Below are 23,806 nucleotides of genomic sequence, written 5' to 3'. Positions count from 1 at the left end.
GCGACAAAATGCAGCGACACAATCACAAGCAGACGGAAAATAACCAAACACTTCTGAGGAAGGAGAAAAAGATCCACATTAAGAGGATTTTTCATGAAGTAACGATCATGTAAAGATTCACAACAGCCTCAATAATGAAAAACCATTAAAAAGGTGATCGATTATTAAAGCGGCTAAAAAAGCCAGGAAGAGATGGAAAAACATCCCGAGAGAACGACCAGGGAAAGGTTAAAAAATAGATTATTAACAAGCAAATCATGAGCATGGGGATGTTTGAAATAATGGCAAACCAATCAAATGACTCTGAAAAAGATAGTTGATCATCAAAAAACATGAAATTATCAAATAACAGAGAGAGAGAGAGAGAGAGAGTGGGAAATGTCCAAAAAGGCAGGTTGTGAAATGTTTAGAATTTAACTAAAATGACCTCAAAAGAGAACATGACTTTAAAAAGACACACTAAAAGGACTAAAAACTCAAATCAATGACTAAATATGGATTTCACCAAGTTTAGAACAACCTAATAAAAGTGGGAAATTACCACATAGACCCAAAAACTGCCATGGAAAGTGGGAAAATTGCTAAAAAGAGATTAAAATGACCCGAGGGAGGAAAGACGGCGGTCGGGGAAAGATAAAGGCTAAAATAATCCAGGAAGATGTGAAACAACCAAATGTGGATCACAGACTTTAAAACAAGTAAATGAAAGATAGAAATTACCTCAAAGAAACTTCAAAGTACCAAAACACGCAAGAAAACAGACATAAAGTGACAAAGATGATATAAAAGAGTTGGTTAACAAATAATTCCCAAAAAGAGTCGGAACTTCCATAAAGCAGGAATAAGATGATTAAAGAGCAAGTGAAGTGATGAAAATGATCATAATGACACAAAAAAATGCTTAAAGAGGTTAATACTTGAATAATAATCCCAAAGCAATAGAAAAGGCAAAATGTGTGAAATGATCTTGACGATTAAACGTGAACGTGAGGTTTCAAATAAAGTCGTATGACACACTTCTGGCCGCTGCCGGCCTCCGTCCCTCCGAAAGCTTTTAATCCCTGCAGGCGGCCGCAGTGCGCATGCGCAGACGTTCCCTCAGCAGGTAAACTCCACCATGGCGGCGCGAGGCCATGTGCAGGACCCCAACGACCGCAGACTCAGACCCATCTACGGTAAGCCCTCAATGGGAAGCGGTGTGTCCGGGCGCCGCGGAGCCCCCCGCGGCCGCCGCGGCGCCCCGCGCCCGGGCGCCGGAGGCCGGCCGGCCGGCAGCGGCGCCTCTCTTCCTTCCCCCCCCTCCTCCTCCTCTCCCGGCGTCCCCGGCCCCTCCGGCTCCAGCCCGGGACTCGGCTGCCCGCAGCGCCCGATGACAGTGCACCTTCCCCGGGTGTGCCGGGCGGCGGGTGGAGGGCGTCTGCGGGCGGAGGCGTGTTTCGCGGGCTCCCCCCGGCACGCGCTCCCGCCGGAGTTTGATCCGCGAGTGTCGCCTGGTTGTTGTCCGTTTCGTCCTGGAAGCCGAAGCTTCGAGCTCGCGGTCGCTGTTTGACAGCTAGCTTAGCCCGCTAGCCGGGGAGCCGCTCCGCAGCGGCCGGTTCGACGCTGAACGCGGCGGCTCCAGGCGGGCTGGCAGCCCCCCCCTCCCTCACCCCGCCGAGAGGGACGCCCACCCCGGAGCGGCGGCTGCCGGGGACCCGGTGAGGTCGCTGCAGGTGGAGGACAATGCTGCGGGGCTAAGGTAGCGGCTAGCCGGGAGCCGAGCGGCGCGGAGCCGTCCGCCAGGAGCGCTGCGGCTCTCCGGGGGCTGCGGCTCTCCGGGGGCTGCGGCTCTCCGGGGGCTGCGGCTCTCCGGGGGCTGCGGCTCTCCGGGGGCTGCGGCTCTCCGGGGGCTGCGGCCGGCGCTTCTGAAAGTTTCTCCTCTGCAGCTTTTATCAAATCACGTGCTGAGCGTCAGAAGGCGCCTCTCTGCTCTGCTACCTGCTAACGTTAGCATCCGAGCCTTGCATATGCTGGCTGTAATACCAGCTTCTACCACGTGGGGGTGTCACGAGTCGGTCGGCCCGTTGTCTGAGCCTCGAGCCAAAACATTCTTCTTCAACGGTTTGCTGGGACTCACAGCAGGGTGTAGTTCCCCTCCAGGCCTGCAGGAGGGGGACTCACAGCAGGGTGTAGTTCCCCTCCAGGCCTGCAGGAGGGGGACTCACAGCAGGGTGTAGTTCCCCTCCAGGCCTGCAGGAGGCGCCGTGACTCAGGAACCCAGAAGAGACGGAGCAGGAAAGAAGGTAGAACAGGACAAATCCAGCTTGTGTCCTTATTAAAGCATCAGCAGCTCCTGGAGCAGGTAGTCCACCATGCTGCTGCTGGTCGTGACGTCACGGGGAGGGGGCGGGGCTAGGTGTGGAGAGGCGGGGCTAGGGGTGGAGTGGCGGGGTCGTGACATCGTTTCCGTGTGCGTCTTCTCCGTCCACACGTCAAAGCCGAGGCGGCGTTTTCTAATTCCTCCACTCTGGAACACGTTTTTAATAAACAAACAGACTTTCTAAGCGTGGTGAGGCGGATCAGACGGTAACCATGGTTACGTGAATCGGCGGCCAACGACAGAAGTGGATTGTGACCCGGATTTGAGGATGTTTTAAGTCAAACCGCCGACTCGCTGGCGGGACGGAGGGCCGGTGACGTAGACGATGACATCACTGGCCGGAGCGACGATCTGCCACCAGGCGAGCTTCTGATTGGACGATCTGCTCGGTGACACGCCGCCGCAGGGCGGAGCCTGTCTGGCCCTCGCGGGTTCTCAGTACTTCACTATGAACTTGTTGTCGGTCGTACGGCGTCCGGGACGTTCCTGCAAATAGACTTTATTATTATTACTACTGGGGTTAGTACCAGGTACTGCTGGTACTTCAAAGAGCTGTGCAACAATAAATGATGGGTCTTGATAGAAACTTGTAGTTTTTTCTTCTTGCTACCAGATTAGCCGTCGTTACCTTACAAGACTTTACTCTCACCTCCTTCCAGTCTGGAGCGTTTCACATCTACATTCCAGTCATTTCCTTCCATCCTGCATCAGCGAACAATGTCGTATTATTACGTCTTACATTAATAGTCAAATTAATTTAACTGCAAAAGCAGATTTTTCTTTTCCTTTTTAAAATACGTGATAAATCCCGAGTTGGTAGTTCAACTCCCGATGTGTCCTGACGCTGCGGCGCATCTCAAACCAACGAGTCGGTTTTATTACGTAGAAAAACTTTACGGCTCGAGACGTTAAGAAAATAATTACTGTGGATGTTTCTGCTCGTTTTTTACTGTAATGTGAGTAAAATCAGCTTTTGGTTCTAAATAACTTTGTATGTTTGTAGGATTTAATAATGAGGAGTTAAATGATGGTTTTCCTCTCGTCGTCCCAGAATCATAGACGTGACGGCAGAGCGCCGTCTGGCCGGGTTAAATATGGCGCCCAGCTGTCGCGTGTGTGTGTGTGTGTGTGTGTGTGGGTGTGTGTGTGTGTGTGTGTGTGTGTGTGTGGGTGTGTGCGGCATGAGTTTGAACCCACAACCTTCTTGCTGTGAGGCGACGGCGCTAGCCGCTGCGCCGTCATGACATCATCAAGCTCATCATCGCCGTGGTAACGGCAGTCGGGTCACCCTGGGCGTCTCTGACGTGAAGCACAGAGGAAGTCTTGTTCTGTCGGGTTCATCCTGCGTTCCTATTGGTCGGTCTCAGGCGGCAGCGTCTTTGGTCGCCATGACAACGGCCTCAGTGCGACTGGGACCAGAGATGTTTTGCCGCAGTTGTTGTTTCTCGTGAAGGAGGTGGAGCTGAGGGTGGAGGTGAGGGTGGAGGTGAGGGTGGAGGTGAGGTGGAGCTGAGGGTGGAGCTGAGGGTGGAGCTGAGGGTGGAGCTGAGGTGGTGCTGAGGGTGGAGCTGAGGGTGGAGGGAGAAAGTGTATTAAATGAGCTCTTTGTGTTCAGATTATCTGGATAACGGAAACAACAAGATGGCCGTCCAGCAGGCGGACAAACTGCTGAAGAAGCACAAAGACCTGCACTGTGCCAAGGTGAGGTGGGGGGAGGAGGGGGGGAGAGGGGGGGGGGGGGGGGAGGGGGGGAGGTGAGGAGGGGGAGGAGAGGGGGGGAGAGGGGGAGGGGAGGAGGAGGAGGGGGGGGAGTTGAAGGTGTCAGAGTGAATCTGGTACCACAGAGAAAAACTTCCTACAATGAATGTCCAGACTTTGTTCCTTGATACCTTCTTTTATTCTCTTTACTTTCCTGTTTCAACTTTTTTTATCTTTTTTCTACTTTTTTTTACTTTTTTCTACTTTTTTTCTTTTTTCTACCTTTTTTCTCATTTTTGTCTTTTTTCTACCTTTTCTCTCTTTTTTTTTTCTACCTTTTTTCTCTTTTTTTTTCTTTTTTCTACCTTTTTTCTCTTTTTTTTCTTTTTTCTACCTTTTTTCTCTTGTTTTTTCTTTTTTCTACCTTTTTTCTCTTGTTTTTTTCTTTTTTCTACCTTTTTTCTCTTGTTTTTTTCTACCTTTTTTCTCTTTTTTTTTTTTCTACCTTTTTTCTCTTTTTTTTTTTTTTTTCTACCTTTTTTCTCTTTTTTTTTTTTCTACCTTTTTTCTCTTGTTTTTTTCTTTTTTCTACCTTTTTTCTCTTGTTTTTTTCTTTTTTCTACCTTTTTTCTCTTGTTTTTTTCTTTTTTCTTCTTTTTTCTAACCTTTTTTCTACCTTTTTTCTCTTGTTTTTTTCTTTTTTCTACCTTTTTTCTTCTTTTTTCTACCTTTTTTCTCTTGTTTTTTTCTTTTTTCTACCTTTTTTCTCTTGTTTTTTTCTTTTTTCTACCTTTTTTCTCTTGTTTTTTTCTTTTTTCTACCTTTTTTCTCTTGTTTTTTTCTTTTTTCTACCTTTTTTCTCTTGTTTTTTTCTTTTTTCTACCTTTTTTCTCTTGTTTTTTTCTTTTTTCTTCTTTTTTCTACCTTTTTTCTACCTTTTTTCTCTTGTTTTTTTCTTTTTTCTACCTTTTTTCTTCTTTTTTCTACCTTTTTTCTCTTGTTTTTTTCTTTTTTCTACCTTTTTTCTCTTGTTTTTTTCTTTTTTCTACCTTTTTTCTCTTGTTTTTTTCTTTTTTCTACCTTTTTTCTCATGTCTCCTCCTCCTCCCTCCTCCTCCTCCTCCTCCTCCTCCTCCTCCGTCAGGTGCTGAAGGCCATCGGCCTCCAGCGGACGGGGGAAGCAGGACGAGGCCTTCACTCTGGCGCAGGAAGTTTCCACTCTGGAGCCGACGGACGACAATTCACTGCAGGCGCTCACCATCCTGTACCGGGAGATGCACCGCCGTGAGACACTCACACACACACACACACATTACACACTCACTACACGCACATTACACACACATTACACACACACACATTACACGCACATTATGCACACACGCACGTACACATATTGCACGCACGTTACACACGCATGTACACGCGTTACACGCACGTTACACACACACACTATACAAATGTTACACACGCACGTACACGCGTTACACGCACGTTACACACACACACACTATACAAATGTTACACACGCACGTTACACACACACGTTACACACACACACACTATACAAATGTTACACACGCACGTTACACACACACACACTATACAAATGTTACACACGCACGTTACACACACACGTTACACACACACACACTATACAAATGTTACACACGCACGTTACACACACACATTACACGCACACACTATACAAATGTTACACACGCACGTTACACACACACGTTACACGCACACACTATACAAATGTTACACACGCACGTTACACACGCACGTTACACACACACATTATACAAATGTTACACACGCACGTTACACACACACATTATACAAATGTTACACACGCACGTTACACACACGTTGTACACACACACACACTATACAAATGTTACACACGCACGTTACACACACACACACACGTTACACACACACATTATACAAATGTTACACACGCACGTTACACACACGTTATACACACACACACACGTTACACACACACGGACACACATTACATGCACGTTACACACATACACACACACGTTACACACGCACACACACATTACACGCACGTTACACACGTGCACACACACACACACGTTACACACACACGTACACACATTACACGCACGTTACACACTTACACGCATGCTAACCGTGACCTGTGGCGGCCAGCGGAGTTGGTGACGCGGCTGTACGAGGCGGCGGTGAAGAAGGTTCCGCTGAGCGAGGAGTACCACTCCCACCTCTTCATGGCCTACGCCCGCGTGGGCGAGTACAAGAAGATGCAGCAGGTGAGCGAGCGTGGCGCCGGGATGCTCGGCCGGCCGCCGCCGCCGCCGCCGCCATGCTCTCCAGTAACCTCCGGTGTGTCCCCCCCTCCCCCTCCCCCCCCCCCCCGCAGGCGGGCATGGCCCTGTACAAGATCGTCCCCAAGAACCCCTACTACTTCTGGTCCGTCATGAGCCTGGTGATGCAGGTACGCCCCCGTGGCCCCGCCCCTCCCCCGTGGCCCCGCCCCCTCTGACCCCTGTGTGTGCTGCAGGCCATCTCGGCCCAGGACGAGAGGCTGGCTCAGACCATGTTCCTGCCGCTGGCCGAGCGAATGGTGGAGAAGATGGTGAAGGAGGAGAAGATGGAGGCGGAGGCAGAGGTGAGGACTTCCTGAGTTCACACACACACACACACACACACACACACACACACACACACACACACACACACACACACACACACACACACACACACACACACACACACACACACACACTCTGGTGGACAGACCACCGATTTGGACTGTACAGACATGACACCACACAGGTGTGACGGTCTCTACTGAGCATGTGCAGAGGAACTCGTTGGTAGCGCCGCAGTAACCAGGAGCAGCGCTTTCTAAAAGGTGTTTTCTAAAAGGCGTTTTCTAAAAGGCGTTTTCTAAAAGGCGTTTTCTAAAAGGTGTTTTCTAAAAGGCGTTTTCTAAAAGGCGTTTTCTAAAAGGCGTTTTCTAAAAGGCGTTTTCTAAAAGGCGTTTTCTAAAAGGCGTTTTCTAAAAGGCGCTTTCTAAAAGGCGTTTTCTAAAAGGCGTTTTCTAAAAGGCGTTTTCTAAAAGGCACTTTCTAAAAGGCGTTTTCTAAAAGGCGTTTTCTAAAAGGCGCTTTCTAAAAGGCGTTTTCTAAAAGGCGTTTTCTAAAAGGCGCTTTCTAAAAGGCGTTTTCTAAAAGGCGCTTTCTAGAAGGCGCTTTCTAAAAGGTGCAGCAGCTGTTTCGTACTCACAGGAGTTTGTTGTTTGTGATGTTGGTGTGACTGCAGGTGCAGCTGTACTTCATGATCCTGGAGCGTTTGGGAAAGTGTGTGGAGGCGCTGGACGTCATCAGGGGGCCTCTGGGAGGTAACCACGCCCCCACTGCCCATAACCACGCCCCCACTGCCCATAACCACGCCCCCAACTGGTCATAACCACACCCCTACGATAATAACCACGCCCCCGTTGATCATAACCACGCCCCCACTGGTCATAACCACACCCCCTCTGATTATAACCTCACTAACCCCCCCCCCCTCTCTCTTTTTATTAAGGTTTATTAATTGTGTGATTTGTTGTTTTTCTGAGTGCCGTTGTGTCCCGGAGTCCATGTTTACACTTGTTTAGGGTGTTTTTCCCATTTTGTGACTTTTTAGCCATTTCTTGTTCCTTCAGACGTTTTTCTGTCACTTTAGTGGTTCAGGGTTTCTTCCTCTTCTCCTCTTCTCCTCCTCTCCTCCTCTCCTCACCTTCTACTGAGTGTCCAGCTCTGGTCCTGGTCCAGCTCTGGACCTGGTCCAGCAGCAGGACCTGGTCCAGCAGCAGGACCTGGACCTTAAAGCTTGTTGTTGTTGACAGAGAAACTGACCAGCGAGCTGCAGAGCAGAGAAACCAAGTGCATGATGCTGTACCGGCGTCTGCAGCGCTGGCCGGAGTGCAACGCCCTGGCTCAACGGCTGCTGCTGCACAAGTGAGTGACGCCTTCAGACAGCGCCCCCTGCTGGTGACCCTGTTACTGCTGGTGACCCTGTTACTGCTGGTGACCCCCTGTTACTGCTGGTGACCCTGTTACTGCTGGCGACGCCCCTGTTACTGCCGGTGACGCCCCTGTTACTGACGCCCCTGTTACTGACGCCCCTGTTACCGCCGGTGACGCCCCTGTTACCGCCGGTGACGCCCCTGTTACCGCCGGTGACGCCCCTGTTACTGCCGGTGACGCCCCTGTTACTGCCGGTGACGCCCCTGTTACTGCCGGTGACGCCCCTGTTACTGCCGGTGACGCCCCTGTTACTGCCGGTGACGCCCCTGTTACTGCCGGTGACGCCCCTGTTACTGCCGGTGACGCCCCTGTTACTGACGCCCCTGTTACTGCCGGTGACGCCCCTGTTACTGCCGGTGACGCCCCTGTTACTGACGCCCCTGTTACTGCCGGTGACGCCCCTGTTACTGCCGGTGACGCCCCTGTTACTGCCGGTGACGACCCTGTTACTGCCGGTGACGACCCTGTTACTGCCGGTGACGCCCCTGTTACTGACGCCCCTGTTACTGACGCCCCTGTTACTGCCGGTGACGCCCCTGTTACCGCCGGTGACGCCCCTGTTACCGCCGGTGACGCCCCTGTTACCGCCGGTGACGCCCCTGTTACCGCCGGTGACGCCCCTGTTACCGCCGGTGACGCCCCTGTTACTGACGCCCCTGTTACTGACGCCCCTGTTACCGCCGGTGACGCCCCTGTTACCGCCGGTGACGCCCCTGTTACCGCCGGTGACGCCCCTGTTACCGCCGGTGACGCCCCTGTTACCGCCGGTGACGCCCCTGTTACTGCCGGTGACGCCCCTGTTACTGACGCCCCTGTTACTGACGCCCCTGTTACTGCCGGTGACGCCCCTGTTACCGCCGGTGACGCCCCTGTTACCGCCGGTGACGCCCCTGTTACTGCCGGTGACGCCCCTGTTACCGCCGGTGACGCCCCTGTTACCGCCGGTGACGCCCCTGTTACTGCCGGTGACGCCCCTGTTACTGACGCCCCTGTTACTGACGCCCCTGTTACCGCCGGTGACGCCCCTGTTACCGCCGGTGACGCCCCTGTTACCGCCGGTGACGCCCCTGTTACCGCCGGTGACGCTGTTCCTGCCGGTGACCCTGTTCCTGCCGGTGACCCTGTTCCTGCCGGTGACCCTGTTCCTGCCGGTGACCCTGTTCCTGCTCTTCCTGGTTTGCAGCCCTGACGACTGGCAGTTCTACCCGGCCTACTTGGACTCGCTGTTCCAGGTCCTGGACCAGGCCTGGAGTCCTCCGGGGGACGGCGAGCAGTGAGTGGAACCGCTCAGAGTTCACGTGGGATGTTGACGACGTTTCCATGACGACGTGCGCCGCGTCCCCTTTTCCCGCCGCGCGGCGCTCCGCTCCCCGTTGGCGTGTCCACGTCCCGTATCCATGACGACGCGCGCCGACCCCGTCGCTCTGTGGCACGACCTTTTCTCTGACGGCGTCGCCTTGCGTCCAGCGTCACGTTGCCGTGACGACCTGCAGCGGCGCGGAGGCGCCGCTGCAGGTCGTCACGGCAACGTGACGCTGGACCAGCTGTTGAGTCGTTGTTTCCTTCTACATCATAGACGTTGTGTGTGTGTGTGTGTGTGTGTGTGTGTGTGTGTGTGTGCAGCTGTCCGGAGGGCCCGGTCCACCACACCGTTGCCGAGGCGATCAGGTTTGTGGAGGACAGGATCCAGGGGGAGGAGGGTAAGGAGTCCCGGCTGCTCCGGGGGCCCTACCTGGCCCGTCTGGACCTGATGCACCGGCTGAGGGCCCGGGGCCGTCCTGAGGAGGCCCAGCTGGGTACGGACCCCCACCCCCCGACCCCCCCCCCCCCTGTCTGTAGTGTCTGTGGTGTGTGACGTTGTGCCCCCCCCCCCCCAGGAGACCCCCTGGAGCTCATGGTCCAGTTCTTCAGCCTGTTCGGGGACAAGCCCTGCTGCATCACCGACCTGAAGCTGCACCTGCACCTGCTGCCCCCCGAGCAGCACGTCCAGGTGAGTCTGACCCCCCCCCCCCCCCTCCTCCTCCTCCTCCTCCTCCTCCTCCTCCCCCTGACCTGACCCCCCCCCTCCTCCCTCCTCCTCCCTGCAGTTCATCCAGCGTGTGGGCGAGGGCGTCCCCCTGGGCGAGCCGGGCGCCGGCGGGCTGCGTTTCCCCGGCGACACCAAGGCGCTGCAGAGGCACCTGTGTGTGTGTCAGCTGCGCCGCGCGCTGGGCCTGCAGCACGCCCTGCCGCCCGACGCCAAGCTGCGCCTCGTCGCCGAGCTCAAGGCGCACTACCGCCACGGCCTGCGCTTCGGTGAGTTGCGCCACCTGCCGCGCTGCGGCGACCCCTGCAGGCGACACGGAGGCGTCACGCTTTTTTTTTTTTTTTTTTTTTATTTTGCGGTTGTTTTTTTCAAATGTATATATAATTTTATTTTTCAAATATATATATATTTATTTATTTATTTATTTCAAATATATATATTAAAATTTTTTCAAATGTATATATATATTTTTTTTTTCCAAATATATGTATTTATTTATTTATTTTCAAATATATATATCTTTTTTCAAATATATATATTTTTTCTCATATATATATATATTTATTTATTTATTTCAAATATATATATTAAATTTTTTCCAAATGTATATATATTTTTTTTTTCCAAATATATGTATTTATTTATTTATTTTCAAATATATATATATATCTTTTTTCAAATATATATCTTTTTTCTCAAATATATATATATATATATATATTTATTTATTTATTTCAAATATATATATAAAAAAAAATTCAAATGTATATATATATTTTTTTCCCCAAATATATGTATTTATTTATTTATTTCAAATATATATATATCTTTTTTCAAATATATATATATATATATTTATTTATTTATTTATTCAAATATATATATATTTTTTCCTCAAATATATATACATATTTATTTATTTTTATTGAAAGAAAGACATTTTAACTACATTCCAGTCGTTCCAATGTTCTTTTCTAGAGAAAAGAGAAAAGCCCAACATCCTCATGAGAAGCAGGTTTATTTGTGACTGTGGAAAGAGAAACTTGGTAGAAACCAGTCGGAGGTGGAGCCATTTTTTTAATAATAAACATGAACTCAACTCAACTTTATTGATCAAGCTTTAAGCCGTAGCTGCGACGACGCGCTGTGCATGCAGGCGGTGTTCAGTCACATGACTGCAGCTTGTCCCCCAGGTCAGGACGCCCTGAAGACGGAGCTGCAGTTCTCTGACATGTACTGTCTGATGGCGGCTCACGTCTACATCGACCTGTGGGACCAAACCGGTGAGTCTCGGGGGGGGCTGAGGGACACCTGGTCCAGGTCTCCAGGACACCTGGTCCAGGTCTCCAGGACACCTGGTCCAGGTCTCCAGGACAGCAGTCTACTTGTCCTGCTGCGTTACAAGACGTTTCTATATTTAGTGTTTTTGTCAAACGTGTTTCAATCACCGCTCCACATCCAAACACCCGACGGTGTAAATGATCCTGACGGAGCAGCCCAGGTTGACGTGTCCTGTCCCGTGTCCCCAGGGGACGAGGACATGGCCTGGCGGAGCCTGGGCGTCCTGCAGGAGGGTCTGTCCCACAGTCCCTCCAACGCCCAGTTCAAGCTGCTGCTGCTGCTGCTGTACTGCCGGCTGGGGGCCTTCCAGCCCGTGGTGGACCTGTACTCCAGCCTGGACGCCAAGCATGTGCAGCACGACACCATCGGGTGGGTCCTCGCCGTCCTCACCTTCACCTTCCTCACCTTCCTCATCATCACCTCCTCTCCTGTGGAGAGGACCAGCGTCTCTTACACTCTCTCTCTGCTGCTGAAGTTACAAACGTGAAATTAAACTTCGGCTTCTTTCAAATCTGAATTAAAATCTGGTCTCAGGACCCTCGAATCATTATTTGACCTTGTAAAGGACAGAATCATTATTTGACCTTGTAAAGGACAGACTCATTATTTGACCTTGTAAAGGACAGAATCGTTATTTGACCTTGGAAAGGACAGAATCATTATTTGACCTTGTAAAGGACAGAATCATTATTTGACCTTGTAAAGGACAGAATCATTATTTGACCTTGGAAAGGACAGAATCGTTATTTGACCTTGGAAAGGACAGAATCATTATTTGACCTTGTAAAGGACAGAATCATTATTTGACCTTGGAAAGGACAGAATCATTATTTGACCTTGTAAAGGACAGAATCATTATTTGACCTTGTAAAGGACAGAATCATTATTTGACCTTGTAAAGGATAGAGACCCTCAGCCCCCCCCAGTGAGCCTAGCGGTGAGACAGGTGGTCTGGGGGTCAAAGGTCACGGTTGTGTTGCTGTGCAGGTTCCTGCTGACCCGCTACGCCGAGTCCCTGGGCCAGTTCTCTGCCGCCTCGCAGTCCTGCAACTTCTCCCTCAGGTTTTTCCACTCCAACCAGAAAGATGTGAGTAACTGGTCAGAGGGCTGGGCTGACCCCCCCTGATCCCCTATGATCCCCCCTGACCTCCCTCTGATCCCCCCTGACCTCCCTATGATCCCCCCTGACCCCCCTATGATCCCCCCTGACCTCCTCTGATCCCCCCCTGACCTCCCTATGATCCCCCCTGACCTCCTCTGATCCCCTATGATCCCCTATGATCCCCCCTGACCTCCTATGATCCCCCCTGACCTCCTCTGATCCCCCCTGACCTCCCTATGATCCCCTATGATCCCCCCTGACCTCCTATGATCCCCCCTGACCTCCTCTGATCCCCCCTGACCTCCCTATGATCCCCTATGATCCCCCCTGACCTCCTATGATCCCCCCTGACCTCCTCTGATCCCCCCTGACCTCCTCTGATCCCCCCTGACCTCCTCTGATCCCCCCCTGACCTCCTATGATCCCCCCTGACCTCCTATGATCCCCCCTGACCTCCCTATGATCCCCCCTGACCTCCTCTGATCCCCCCCTGACCTCCCTATGATCCCCCCTGACCTCCTCTGATCCCCCCTGACCTCCCTATGATCCCCCCTGACCTCCTCTGATCCCCCCTGACCTCCCTATGATCCCCCCTGACCTCCTCTGATCCCCCCCTGACCTCCCTATGATCCCCCCTGACCTCCCTATGATCCCCCCTGACCTCCTATGATCCCCTATGATGACCTCTGATCCCCTCTGACCCCCTCTCACCCCTCTGCCCCCCCCCCCCAGACCTCAGAATACATCATCCAGGCCTACAAGTACGGCGCCTTTGAGAAAATCCCCGAGTTCATCGCTCTGAGGAACCGATTGAATCAGTCGCTGCACTTCGCTCAAGTCCGGACGGAGAGGGATGCTGCTGGACCTGTTCCTGGAGGGAGACATGTGAGACACGTCCTCCACCCCCCCCCCCCCTCCTCCACCCTCCTCCACCCCCCCACCCCCCCCCCCCCCCCCTCCTGACTGCTTCTGTCTGCTCTGGTGTGTTTCAGCGTCTTGAGTCTGGAGGAGAGTGTGAAGGCCATGTCTCTGTCTGCAGAGGAGGACGACATCCCCTGGGACACCATGAGGGACAACAGAGACCTGACGGTGTTCACCAGCTGGGACCCCAAGGACAGGTGACCACAGTCCCCAATATGGGGCTTCTGATAGACTCCTGTATGACGGAGGAGCAGCTCTTACCCTGATGGTGTCACTTCTAGTCTGAGGAATACGGTAATTCCAGGCTCCCAATGCAACCAGCTCCTCTGTTACCGTAATCTATGGACTATTAGTGCCTCCTTTATTTTTTTTAAACCAGGGGGGGCAAAGTGATTTCAGTTGAGGGGCCACATCACCCTGACCTCTGACCTCTGGAGGCCGACAAGTCAAACATCACATTAAACTGCAGATCTGGACAAACATCAAAGTCTTTCCTTCCTTTGAACCTTTTGTAACTGCAAGCATTTGCCAGTCTATTCTGAAATAGACATATTAAAGTTAATCAGATATTATATTTGCAAAAACAACAATTCCCCGGCCAGCTGTATCTGAATACCCTAGTTTTATTCAGGATTAAAACATTTTGTCATCATCTGGAAATTGTTTTGAGTTTATGTGTCTAAAGTATCACTTCACATAAATTGGACTCGTCATTTTATTGTGAAAGGTGTTGCGTCATGTGACCTCCACAGATTACATTAATTAATTCTAACCAAGGAGGTTTTAAATGTCAATTTTACCGATCTGGTGTTTTTAGATCCGCCTCTGTCAGTTTTCATATTTATACTTTAAAATAAAATCCCATGGCGACCGGTTAGATGGTCTGGTGGGCCGGTTCTGGTCCCCGGGGCCCGGTTCTGGTCCCCCGGGGCGGTTCTGGTCCCCCGGGCCGGTTCTGGTCCCCGGGGCCGGTTCTGGTCCCCGGGGCCGGTTCTGGGTCTAAGTGATGATTCAGACGTAGAACGTTCAGGGTTCCTGATAGCAGCTGGTCGTTCACATGGACTGAGAAAGAAGTGTTGAGAGTCTGGATGGAGGAGGTGGAGACGTCTAGTGAAACCTGCTGCTGGTGTTGAGAGAGGAGAGAGTGGGAGGGTCTGGATGGAGGAGGTGGAGACGTCTAGTGAAACCTGCTGGTGGTGTTGAGAGAGGAGAGAGTGGGAGGGTCTGGATGGAGGAGGTGGAGACGTCTAGTGAAACCTGCTGGTGGTGTTGAGAGAGGAGAGAGTGGGAGGGTCTGGATGGAGGAGGTGGAGACGTCTAGTGAAACCTGCTGCTGGTGTTGAGAGAGGAGAGAGTGGGAGGGTCTGGATGGAGGAGGTGGAGACGTCTAGTGAAACCTGCTGGTGGTGTTGAGAGAGGAGAGAGTGGGAGGGTCTGGATGGAGGAGGTGGAGACGTCTAGTGAAACCTGCTGGTGGTGTTGAGAGAGGAGAGAGTGGGAGGGTCTGGATGGAGGAGGTGGAGACGTCTAGTGAAACCTGCTGGTGGTGTTGAGAGAGGAGAGAGTGGGAGGGTCTGGATGGAGGAGGTGGAGACGTCTAGTGAAACCTGCTGCTGGTGTTGAGAGAGGAGAGAGTGGGAGGGTCTGGATGGAGGAGGTGGAGACGTCTAGTGAAACCTGCTGCTGGTGTTGAGAGAGGAGAGAGTGGGAGGGTCTGGATGGAGGAGGTGGAGACGTCTAGTGAAACCTGCTGCTGGTGTTGAGAGAGGAGAGAGTGGGAGGGTCTGGATGGAGGAGGTGGAGACGTCTAGTGAAACCTGCTGCTGGTGTTGAGAGAGGAGAGAGTGGGAGGGTCTGGATGGAGGAGGTGGAGACGTCTAGTGAAACCTGCTGCTGGTGTTGAGAGAGGAGAGAGTGGGAGGGTCTGGATGGAGGAGGTGGAGACGTCTAGTGAAACCTGCTGGTGGTGTTGAGAGAGGAGAGAGTGGGAGGGTCTGGATGGAGGAGGTGGAGACGTCTAGTGAAACCTGCTGGTGGTGTTGAGAGAGGAGAGAGTGGGAGGGTCTGGATGGAGGAGGTGGAGACGTCTAGTGAAACCTGCTGCTGGTGTTGAGAGAGGAGAGAGTGGGAGGGTCTGGATGGAGGAGGTGGAGACGTCTAGTGAAACCTGCTGGTGGTGTTGAGAGAGGAGAGAGTGGGAGGGTCTGGATGGAGGAGGTGGAGACGTCTAGTGAAACCTGCTGCTGATGTTGAGAGAGGAGAGAGTGGGAGGGTCTGGATGGAGGAGGTGGAGACGTCTAGTGAAACCTGCTGGTGGTGTTGAGAGAGGAGAGAGTGGGAGGGTCTGGATGGAGGAGGTGGAGACGTCTAGTGAAACCTGCTGGTGGTGTTGAGAGAGGAGAGAGTGGGAGGGTCTGGATGGAGGAGGTGGAGACGTCTAGTGAAACCTGCTGGTGTTGAGAGAGGAGAGAGTGGGAGGGTCTGGATGGAGGAGGTGGAGATGTCTAGTGAAACCTGCTGGTGGTGTTGAGAGAGGAGAGAGTGGGAGGGTCTGGATGGAGGAGGTGGAGACGTCTAGTGAAACCTGCTGGTGGTGTTGAGAGAGGAGAGAGTGGGAGGGTCTGGATGGAGGAGGTGGAGACGTCTAGTGAAACCTGCTGGTGGTGTTGAGAGAGGAGAGAGTGGGAGGGTCTGGATGGAGGAGGTGGAGACGTCTAGTGAAACCTGCTGCTGATGTTGAGAGAGGAGAGAGTGGGAGGGTCTGGATGGAGGAGGTGGAGACGTCTAGTGAAACCTGCTGGTGGTGTTGAGAGAGTGGGATGGTCTGGATGGAGGAGGTGGAGACGTCTAGTGAAACCTGCTGGTGGTGTTGAGAGAGGAGAGAGTGGGAGGGTCTGGATGGAGGAGGTGGAGACGTCTAGTGAAACCTGCTGGTGGTGTTGAGAGAGGAGAGAGTGGGAGGGTCTGGATGGAGGAGGTGGAGACGTCTAGTGAAACCTGCTGGTGGTGTTGAGAGAGTGGGATGGTCTGGATGGAGGAGGTGGAGACGTCTAGTGAAACCTGCTGGTGGTGTTGAGAGAGTGGGATGGTCTGGATGGAGGAGGTGGAGACGTCTAGTGAAACCTGCTGGTGGTGTTGAGAGAGGAGAGAGTGGGAGGGTCTGGATGGAGGAGGTGGAGACGTCTAGTGAAGCCTGCTGGTGGTGTTGAGAGAGTGGGATGGTCTGGATGGAGGAGGTGGAGACGTCTAGTGAAACCTGCTGGTGGTGTTGCTGCAGACAGCTGACGGAGGAGCAGCGCCGCCAGTCCCTGGAGGAGGAGGTGCTGTGGCTCCGGATCCGCTCCCTCACCCTGCGCCTCCTGGCCTGTCTCGCTGCTCTGGGCCCGTCGCAGCACAACGCCGACCTCAGCAACCACAACGGCGTGGCGGACAAGAGCTCGCTGCTCTGCAGCCTGCTGGCCCTGCTGGGCGCCGCCCTGCAGGAGGCCCAGGGCACTGCACGCACTCAGGTAGGAGGCAGGGAGACAGGTAGGAGGCAGGAAGACAGGTAGGAGGCAGAGAGACAGGTAGGAGGCAGAGAGGGAGACAGGTAGGAGGCAGAGAGGGAGACAGGTAGGAGGCAGGCAGAGAGACAGGTAGGAGGCAGACAGAGAGAGAGACAGGTAGGAGGCAGACAGACAGACAGGTAGGAGGCAGAGAGGGAGACAGGTAGGAGGCAGAGAGACAGGTAGGAGGCAGGCAGAGAGGGAGACAGGTAGGAGGCAGGCAGAGAGGGAGACAGGTAGGAGGCAGAGAGACAGGTAGGAGGCAGGCAGAGAGAGAGACAGGTAGGAGGCAGACAGACAGACAGGTAGGAGGCAGAGAGAGAGACAGGTAGGAGGTAGGGAGACAGGTAGGAGGCAGGCAGACAGGTAGGAGGCAGAGAGACAGGTAGGAGGTAGAGGTGAGAGACAGACAGGCAGGAGGCAGAGAGACAGGGAGGTAGGAGGCAGAGAGACAGACAGGTAGGAGGCAGAGAGACAGAGAGGTAGGAGGCAGAGAGACAGGCAGGAGGCAGAGAGACAGGTAGGAGGCAGGGAGGCAGACAGGTAGGAGGCAGAGAGGGAGACAGGTAGGAGGCAGAGAGACAGGCAGGTAGGAGGCAGGGAGGGAGACAGGTAGGAGGCAGAGAGACAGGTAGGAGGCAGGGAGGGAGACAGGTAGGAGGCAGAGAGACAGGTAGGAGGCAGAGAGACAGGTAGGAGGCAGGGAGACAGGGAGGTAGGAGGCAGAGAGACAGACAGGTAGGAGGCAGAGAGACAGACAGGTAGGAGGCAGAGAGACAGGTAGGAGGCAGGGAGACAGGTAGGAGGCAGGGAGACAGGGAGGTAGGAGGCAGGGAGACAGGGAGGTAGGAGGCAGAGAGACAGGGAGGTAGGAGGCAGAGAGACAGAGAGGTAGGAGGCAGAGAGACAGACAGGAGGCAGGCAGAGAGACAGGTAGGAGGCAGGCAGAGAGAGAGACAGGTAGGAGGTAGGGAGACAGGTAGGAGGCAGACAGGGAGACAGGTAGGAGGCAGAGAGACAGACGGGTAGGAGGCAGAGAGACAGACGGGTAGGAGGCAGAGAGACAGACGGGTAGGAGGCAGAGAGACAGACGGGTAGGAGGCAGAGAGAGAGACAGGTAGGAGGCAGGCAGACAGACAGGTAGGAGGCAGATACACAGACAGGTAGGAGGCAGACAGACAGACAGGTATCAGCAGACAGACGGGTAGGAGGCAAATACACAGACAGGTAGGAGGTAGAGGTGAGAGGGAGACAGGTAGGAGGCAGACAGAGAGACAGGTAGGAGGCAGACAGACAGACAGGTAGGAGGCAGAGAGAGAGACAGACAGGCAGGAGGCAGAGAGACAGACAGGTATCAGCAGACAGACAGGTAGGAGGCAGAGAGACAGACAGGTAGGAGGCAGAGAGACAGACAGGTAGGAGGCAGAGAGACAGACAGGTAGGAGGCAGAGAGACAGACAGGTAGGAGGCAGGCAGACAGGTATCAGTGCTGACCCTGTGCTCTCCCTGCAGTACCCCCTGCTGGGCCCCCCCTCCACCCGTCTGTCTGCAGCTCTGGCCAGCGGCGCCTGTCAGTGCCAGGCGGCGGCGCTGCACCTGTCGCTGCACCTGCAGCAGCTGGAGGCGTCCGGACTGGGTGAGGAACCCGCCAATCAGGAGGCTCCGCCCACAGGAGGCTCCGCCCACAGGAGGCCACGCCTCCAAACCCTCTGTCTCACTCTCTGCTGCTTCTCTCTAGACGAGTCGGCCGAGCTCCAGACCCAGATCTGCAACTCCTTCAAGTCTTTAGTGGTCCAGCTCCAAGGTGAGTCTGGGTCCAGACCTGGTCCTGGTCCTGGTCCAGACCTGGACCTGGTCCTGACCTGGTCCTTGTGCTTCCAGAGATCCTGACTAAGTGTAAAGGTGACTTCCTGGAACTGACGGGTGTGAAGTTGAAACCGCGGCCGTCGCTACTAGAGAACCTGGTCTTCTTCGTGGAGGTAAGACGGAGGCTCCACTTCCTGTTTCCTGCCGGGGCCGCGCTCTGACTGGCTGCCGCCGCGCGGCGTATGGTTCCCCTCAGACGGTCTGCGTCGTGGCCTTCGTGGTTCGCTACTGCGCCAAGGTCCTGAGACCGCTGAAGACCAGCCTGCAGAAGAAGAAGAAGAAGAAGAAGGACGCTAACCTTGCTCTGGTACGTACCCTGTAGGGCCGCAAGGTCTCACCCTGTAGGGCCGCAAGGTCTCACCCTGTAGGGCCGCAAGGTCGCCACCCTGTAGGGCCGCAAGGTCGTCACCCTGTAGGGCCGCAAGGTCGCCACCCTGTAGGGCCGCAAGGTCGTCACCCTGTAGGGCCGCAAGGTCTCACCCTGTAGGGCCGCAAGGTCTCACCCTGTAGGGCCGCAAGGTCTCACCCTGTAGGGCCGCAAGGTCGCCACCCTGTAGGGCCGCAAGGTCGTCACCCTGTAGGGCCGCAAGGTCGTCACCCTGTAGGACCGCAAGGTCGTCACCCTGTAGGGCCGCAAGGTCTCACCCTGTAGGGCCGCAAGGTCTCACCCTGTAGGGCCGCAAGGTCGCCACCCTGTAGGGCCGCAAGGTCTCACCCTGTAGGGCCGCAAGGTCGTCACCCTGTAGGGCCGCAAGGTCGCCACCCTGTAGGGCCGCAAGGTCGCCACCCTGTAGGGCCGCAAGGTCGCCACCCTGTAGGGCCGCAAGGTCGCCACCCTGTAGGGCCGCAAGGTCGTCACCCTGTAGGACCGCAAGGTCGTCACCCTGTAGGACCGCAAGGTCGTCACCCTGTAGGGCCGCAAGGTCGTCACCCTGTAGGACCGCAAGGTCGTCACCCTGTAGGGCCGCAAGGTCGTCATCCTGTAGGGCCGCAAGGTCTCACCCTGTAGGGCCGCAAGGTCTCACCCTGTAGGGCCGCAAGGTCTCACCCTGTAGGGCCGCAAGGTCTCACCCTGTAGGGCCGCAAGGTCTCACCCTGTAGGGCCGCAAGGTCGCCACCCTGTAGGGCCGCAAGGTCGCCACCCTGTAGGGCCGCAAGGTCTCACCCTGTAGGGCCGCAAGGTCGTCACCCTGTAGGGCCGCAAGGTCGTCACCCTGTAGGGCCGCAAGGTCGCCACCCTGTAGGGCCGCAAGGTCGTCACCCTGTAGGGCCGCAAGGTCGTCACCCTGTAGGACCGCAAGGTCTCACCCTGTAGGGCCGCAAGGTCTCACCCTGTAGGGCCGCAAGGTCGCCACCCTGTAGGGCCGCAAGGTCGCCACCCTGTAGGGCCGCAAGGTCGTCACCCTGTAGGGCCGCAAGGTCGCCACCCTGTAGGGCCGCAAGGTCGTCACCCTGTAGGGCCGCAAGGTCGTCACCCTGTAGGACCGCAAGGTCTCACCCTGTAGGGCCGCAAGGTCGTCACCCTGTAGGGCCGCAAGGTCTCACCCTGTAGGGCCGCAAGGTCGTCACCCTGTAGGGCCGCAAGGTCGTCACCCTGTAGGACCGCAAGGTCGTCACCCTGTAGGGCCGCAAGGTCATTAACATCACCCTGTAGGGCCGTAAGGTCTCACCCTGTAGGGCCGCAAGGTCATTAACATCACCCTGTAGGGCCGCAAGGTCTCATCCTGTAGGGCCGCAAGGTCTCACCCTGTAGGGCCGCAAGGTCATTAACATCACCCTGTAGGGCCGTAAGGTCTCACCCTGTAGGGCCGCAAGGTCGTCACCCTGTAGGACCGCAAGGTCTCACCCTGTAGGGCCGCAAGGTCTCACCCTGTAGGGCCGCAAGGTCGTCACCCTGTAGGGCCGCAAGGTCTCACCCTGTAGGGCCGCAAGGTCTCATCCTGTAGGGCCGCAAGGTCTCACCCTGTAGGGCCGCAAGGTCTCATCCTGTAGGGCCGCAAGGTCTCATCCTGTAGGGCCGCAAGGTCATTAACATCACCCTGTAGGACCGCAAGGTCGTCACCCTGTAGGACCGCAAGGTCTCACCCTGTAGGGCCGCAAGGTCATTAACATCACCCTGTAGGACCGCAAGGTCGTCACCCTGTAGGGCCGTAAGGTCTCACCCTGTAGGGCCGCAAGGTCGTCACCCTGTAGGACCGCAAGGTCTCACCCTGTAGGGCCGCAAGGTCTCACCCTGTAGGGCCGCAAGGTCGTCACCCTGTAGGGCCGCAAGGTCTCACCCTGTAGGGCCGCAAGGTCTCACCCTGTAGGGCCGCAAGGTCTCATCCTGTAGGGCCGCAAGGTCTCACCCTGTAGGGCCGCAAGGTCTCACCCTGTAGGGCCGCAAGGTCTCATCCTGTAGGGCCGCAAGGTCTCATCCTGTAGGGCCGCAAGGTCATTAACATCACCCTGTAGGGCCGCAAGGTCTCACCCTGTAGGGCCGCAAGGTCATTAACATCACCCTGTAGGGCCGCAAGGTCTCACCCTGTAGGGCCGCAAGGTCATTAACATGTCCCATGATTCCCCTGACCATGCCCCCCCCCCCCCCCCCCCCCCCCCCCCAGCCTCTGGTGGTGTGTGGTTTCCAGGAGTTGACGGTAGGGCTGCAGGCTCTGCTGACGGAGGCGTTGGACTTCATCAGGCTGCAGGAGACGGAGGTGACGGCGCTCAAGATGGCGGCTCTGAGTCTGGAGGGTCACACTGAGGTGGGTGAGGAGGTGCTGCTCCTCCTGCTGCTCCTCTTCCTCCTCTTCCTCCTCCTCTTCCTCCACTCCTGCTCCTCCCCCTCTTCCTCCTCTTCCTCCTCTTCCTCCTCTTCCTCCTCCTCCTCCTCCTCTTCCTCCTCCTGCTGCTCTTCCTGCTGCTCTTCCTCCTCCTCTTCCTTCACTCCTGCTCCTCTTCCTCCCCTCCTCTAACCTCCTCCCTGGTGTGTTCCAGGAGGAGGTATGGTTCCAGCGCGGCGCCATGGACAAGGTTCAGAGCAGTTTCCTCCGCTCGCTGCAGGAAGTCGCCGACCTTCTGAAGAAACGAGCGGAAAACTTTAAAAACCCTCAAAATCTGACCCCCCCTCCCCCCCCCCCCTCCCCCCCCCATTAAGATGACTAATAACCCCCCCCCTCCTCCATACACAGCAGCCCCCTCCCCCTCTCTCACAACACATGTCCCAGGCAGGCCACGCCCCCCTCGCGGCAGAAGGCCACGCCCCCTGGTGGCAGAAGCCTGTGGTGACTCGGCGGTTTTCCACCAGCTGATGTTAATAAAGTGTAAATAGCCGGAGCAGCTTCCCGCCGCTTGACCACGACGTGCTGCTTCCCCGTTTGTTCCTCTGGAGGACGTCTGGCGGCCGGCCAGGGAAACCGTCTGGCCCCGCCCCCTCGCCGCCTCACTGCTTTCTCCTCACTTTGTTTTTCTTTTCTGGTTTTTTTTTCCCCCCTTTGGTTTCGTGTGTCGTGTGATGAAGTGGAACAAACGGCGTCGGAGGAAAGCGGAGAACATTTTTAAGGACAGATTTCGTATCAAACCGAGGCGGCGAGTGACAAACGAGCCGCCGCCATGATTGTGACGCCGTGTAAAATCTGATTGACCCTCAGCGGGTGACGTGAGGCCACATAAAAGCTGTCAACACAACCGCAGCCTCGTTCTTCACGCCTCCGAGCCGCTAGCTAGCTAGCGCCACCCGGGACGGCGCCCCCTGGTGGCGCATAGTGAGCTACGCTAGTAGTAAGTCACACGTTTCCAGTGAAAACGCGTCGTTTTTTTCCTTCGGAAAACTTTCGTGTTCACAAAGCAGCGTTGTGGAAACGATGTCCGTTTCCGTGGCGACGGCAGAATCGCTGGCGGTGTAGTTCTCCTGCTGTGCCACTAGGGGGGGGGGGGGCAGTTGGTCGTTTCTGTAACGGAGCCAGCGAGTCACACTTGAAAGGTTCGGGCTGTTTTGTTCCCACGACGACGGAGCCACTGAGAACGCAACTTTTTCAAAACGGCCCAATGAGGTGCAACTTTTCAAAAACACTCCAACGCCATGGAAACGGGAGGAACCCCTTTCAAAAACGCTTTGCCTCCATGGAAACGACTTGTGGACAAGGACCGTCTCCGTTTCAGGAAAAACACTGCGACACTTTCAAAAGAAAATTCATTTTGTTTTTTTTCACAAAAACACGTCAACATTCAGAAAAGTGAGTGCAGTTAGCATGCCGGGCCACTAGGGGGCACTGTGGTTCGTTTTATACTCCAACCACACAGCAGAGATCAGGAAAAGTTCTTATGGTGACTGTCAAAATAAAACCAAGTTAGAGTATTACAGTGACTGTCAAAATAAAATACAAAGTTCGGTTATTCCTATTTAAACGACAACGCTGCTCGGAGTCACTGAAGAAGAATCGTCTCCATGGAAACGGGAGACCAGGTGACGGCAGAGAAGCGCGGCTTCTTCTGCACATGCTCAGTTGGCGGCCTGGCGTGGCGACGCGGCGTTTTCAGTGGCTCTGCAGCTTCCATGTGAACGCACAAGTTTTCTGAACCAAAAACGATGCGTTTTTCCTTGAAATGTTTCAGTGTGAGGAATGTAGAAGCACCAGGTCCACTGGACAGGTGAGACACACACACACACACACACACACACACACTCTCACCGGCACGGGGATCGAACCGCGGTCCACACGGCTCCAGACACTTCAACTCATTTGCAAGGAATTAAAAGACATTTTTAGGTTCATACTGTTTTTTTCTTCTTAAACTGTTGAAAACTTTTCTATTTTGAAGCAGTTTTTTTTTACGTCCTGAAGCTTTTTTTTTCTTACATTTTACATCAGTATTTATTTAAACATTTAACACTTTG

At 54.3% G+C, this 23,806-nt stretch overlaps 1 protein-coding gene across 1 annotated transcript; it reads left to right on the top strand.

Annotated features, from left to right (window-relative positions):
• Positions 1-1,071: 1,071 nt before the first annotated feature.
• On the top strand, positions 1,072-22,736 carry naa25 (N-alpha-acetyltransferase 25, NatB auxiliary subunit). The gene is given in 27 exon segments (XM_080521961.1): positions 1,072-1,175; positions 3,975-4,060; positions 5,201-5,230; positions 5,232-5,340; positions 6,244-6,362; positions 6,473-6,547; positions 6,614-6,721; positions 7,378-7,456; positions 7,949-8,060; positions 9,313-9,402; positions 9,753-9,925; positions 10,007-10,119; positions 10,217-10,424; positions 11,349-11,438; positions 11,685-11,865; positions 12,484-12,583; positions 13,331-13,450; positions 13,452-13,483; positions 13,591-13,716; positions 16,797-17,028; positions 18,577-18,700; positions 18,803-18,868; positions 18,946-19,043; positions 19,127-19,237; positions 21,534-21,674; positions 21,907-22,005; positions 22,007-22,736. Coding segments are annotated over 27 exon segments (2,904 nt in total). The 5' UTR covers positions 1,072-1,117; the 3' UTR covers positions 22,031-22,736.
• The last annotated feature ends 1,070 nt before the right edge of the window (positions 22,737-23,806 follow it).

The sequence above is a fragment of the Blennius ocellaris genome (assembly GCF_963422515.1).
Source record: "Blennius ocellaris genome assembly, contig: SCAFFOLD_84, whole genome shotgun sequence".
Taxonomy (NCBI): Eukaryota; Metazoa; Chordata; class Actinopteri; order Blenniiformes; family Blenniidae; genus Blennius; species Blennius ocellaris.
Note: the sequence above shows the minus strand (reverse complement) of the source record. Positions and strands in the feature narration are given on the sequence as shown.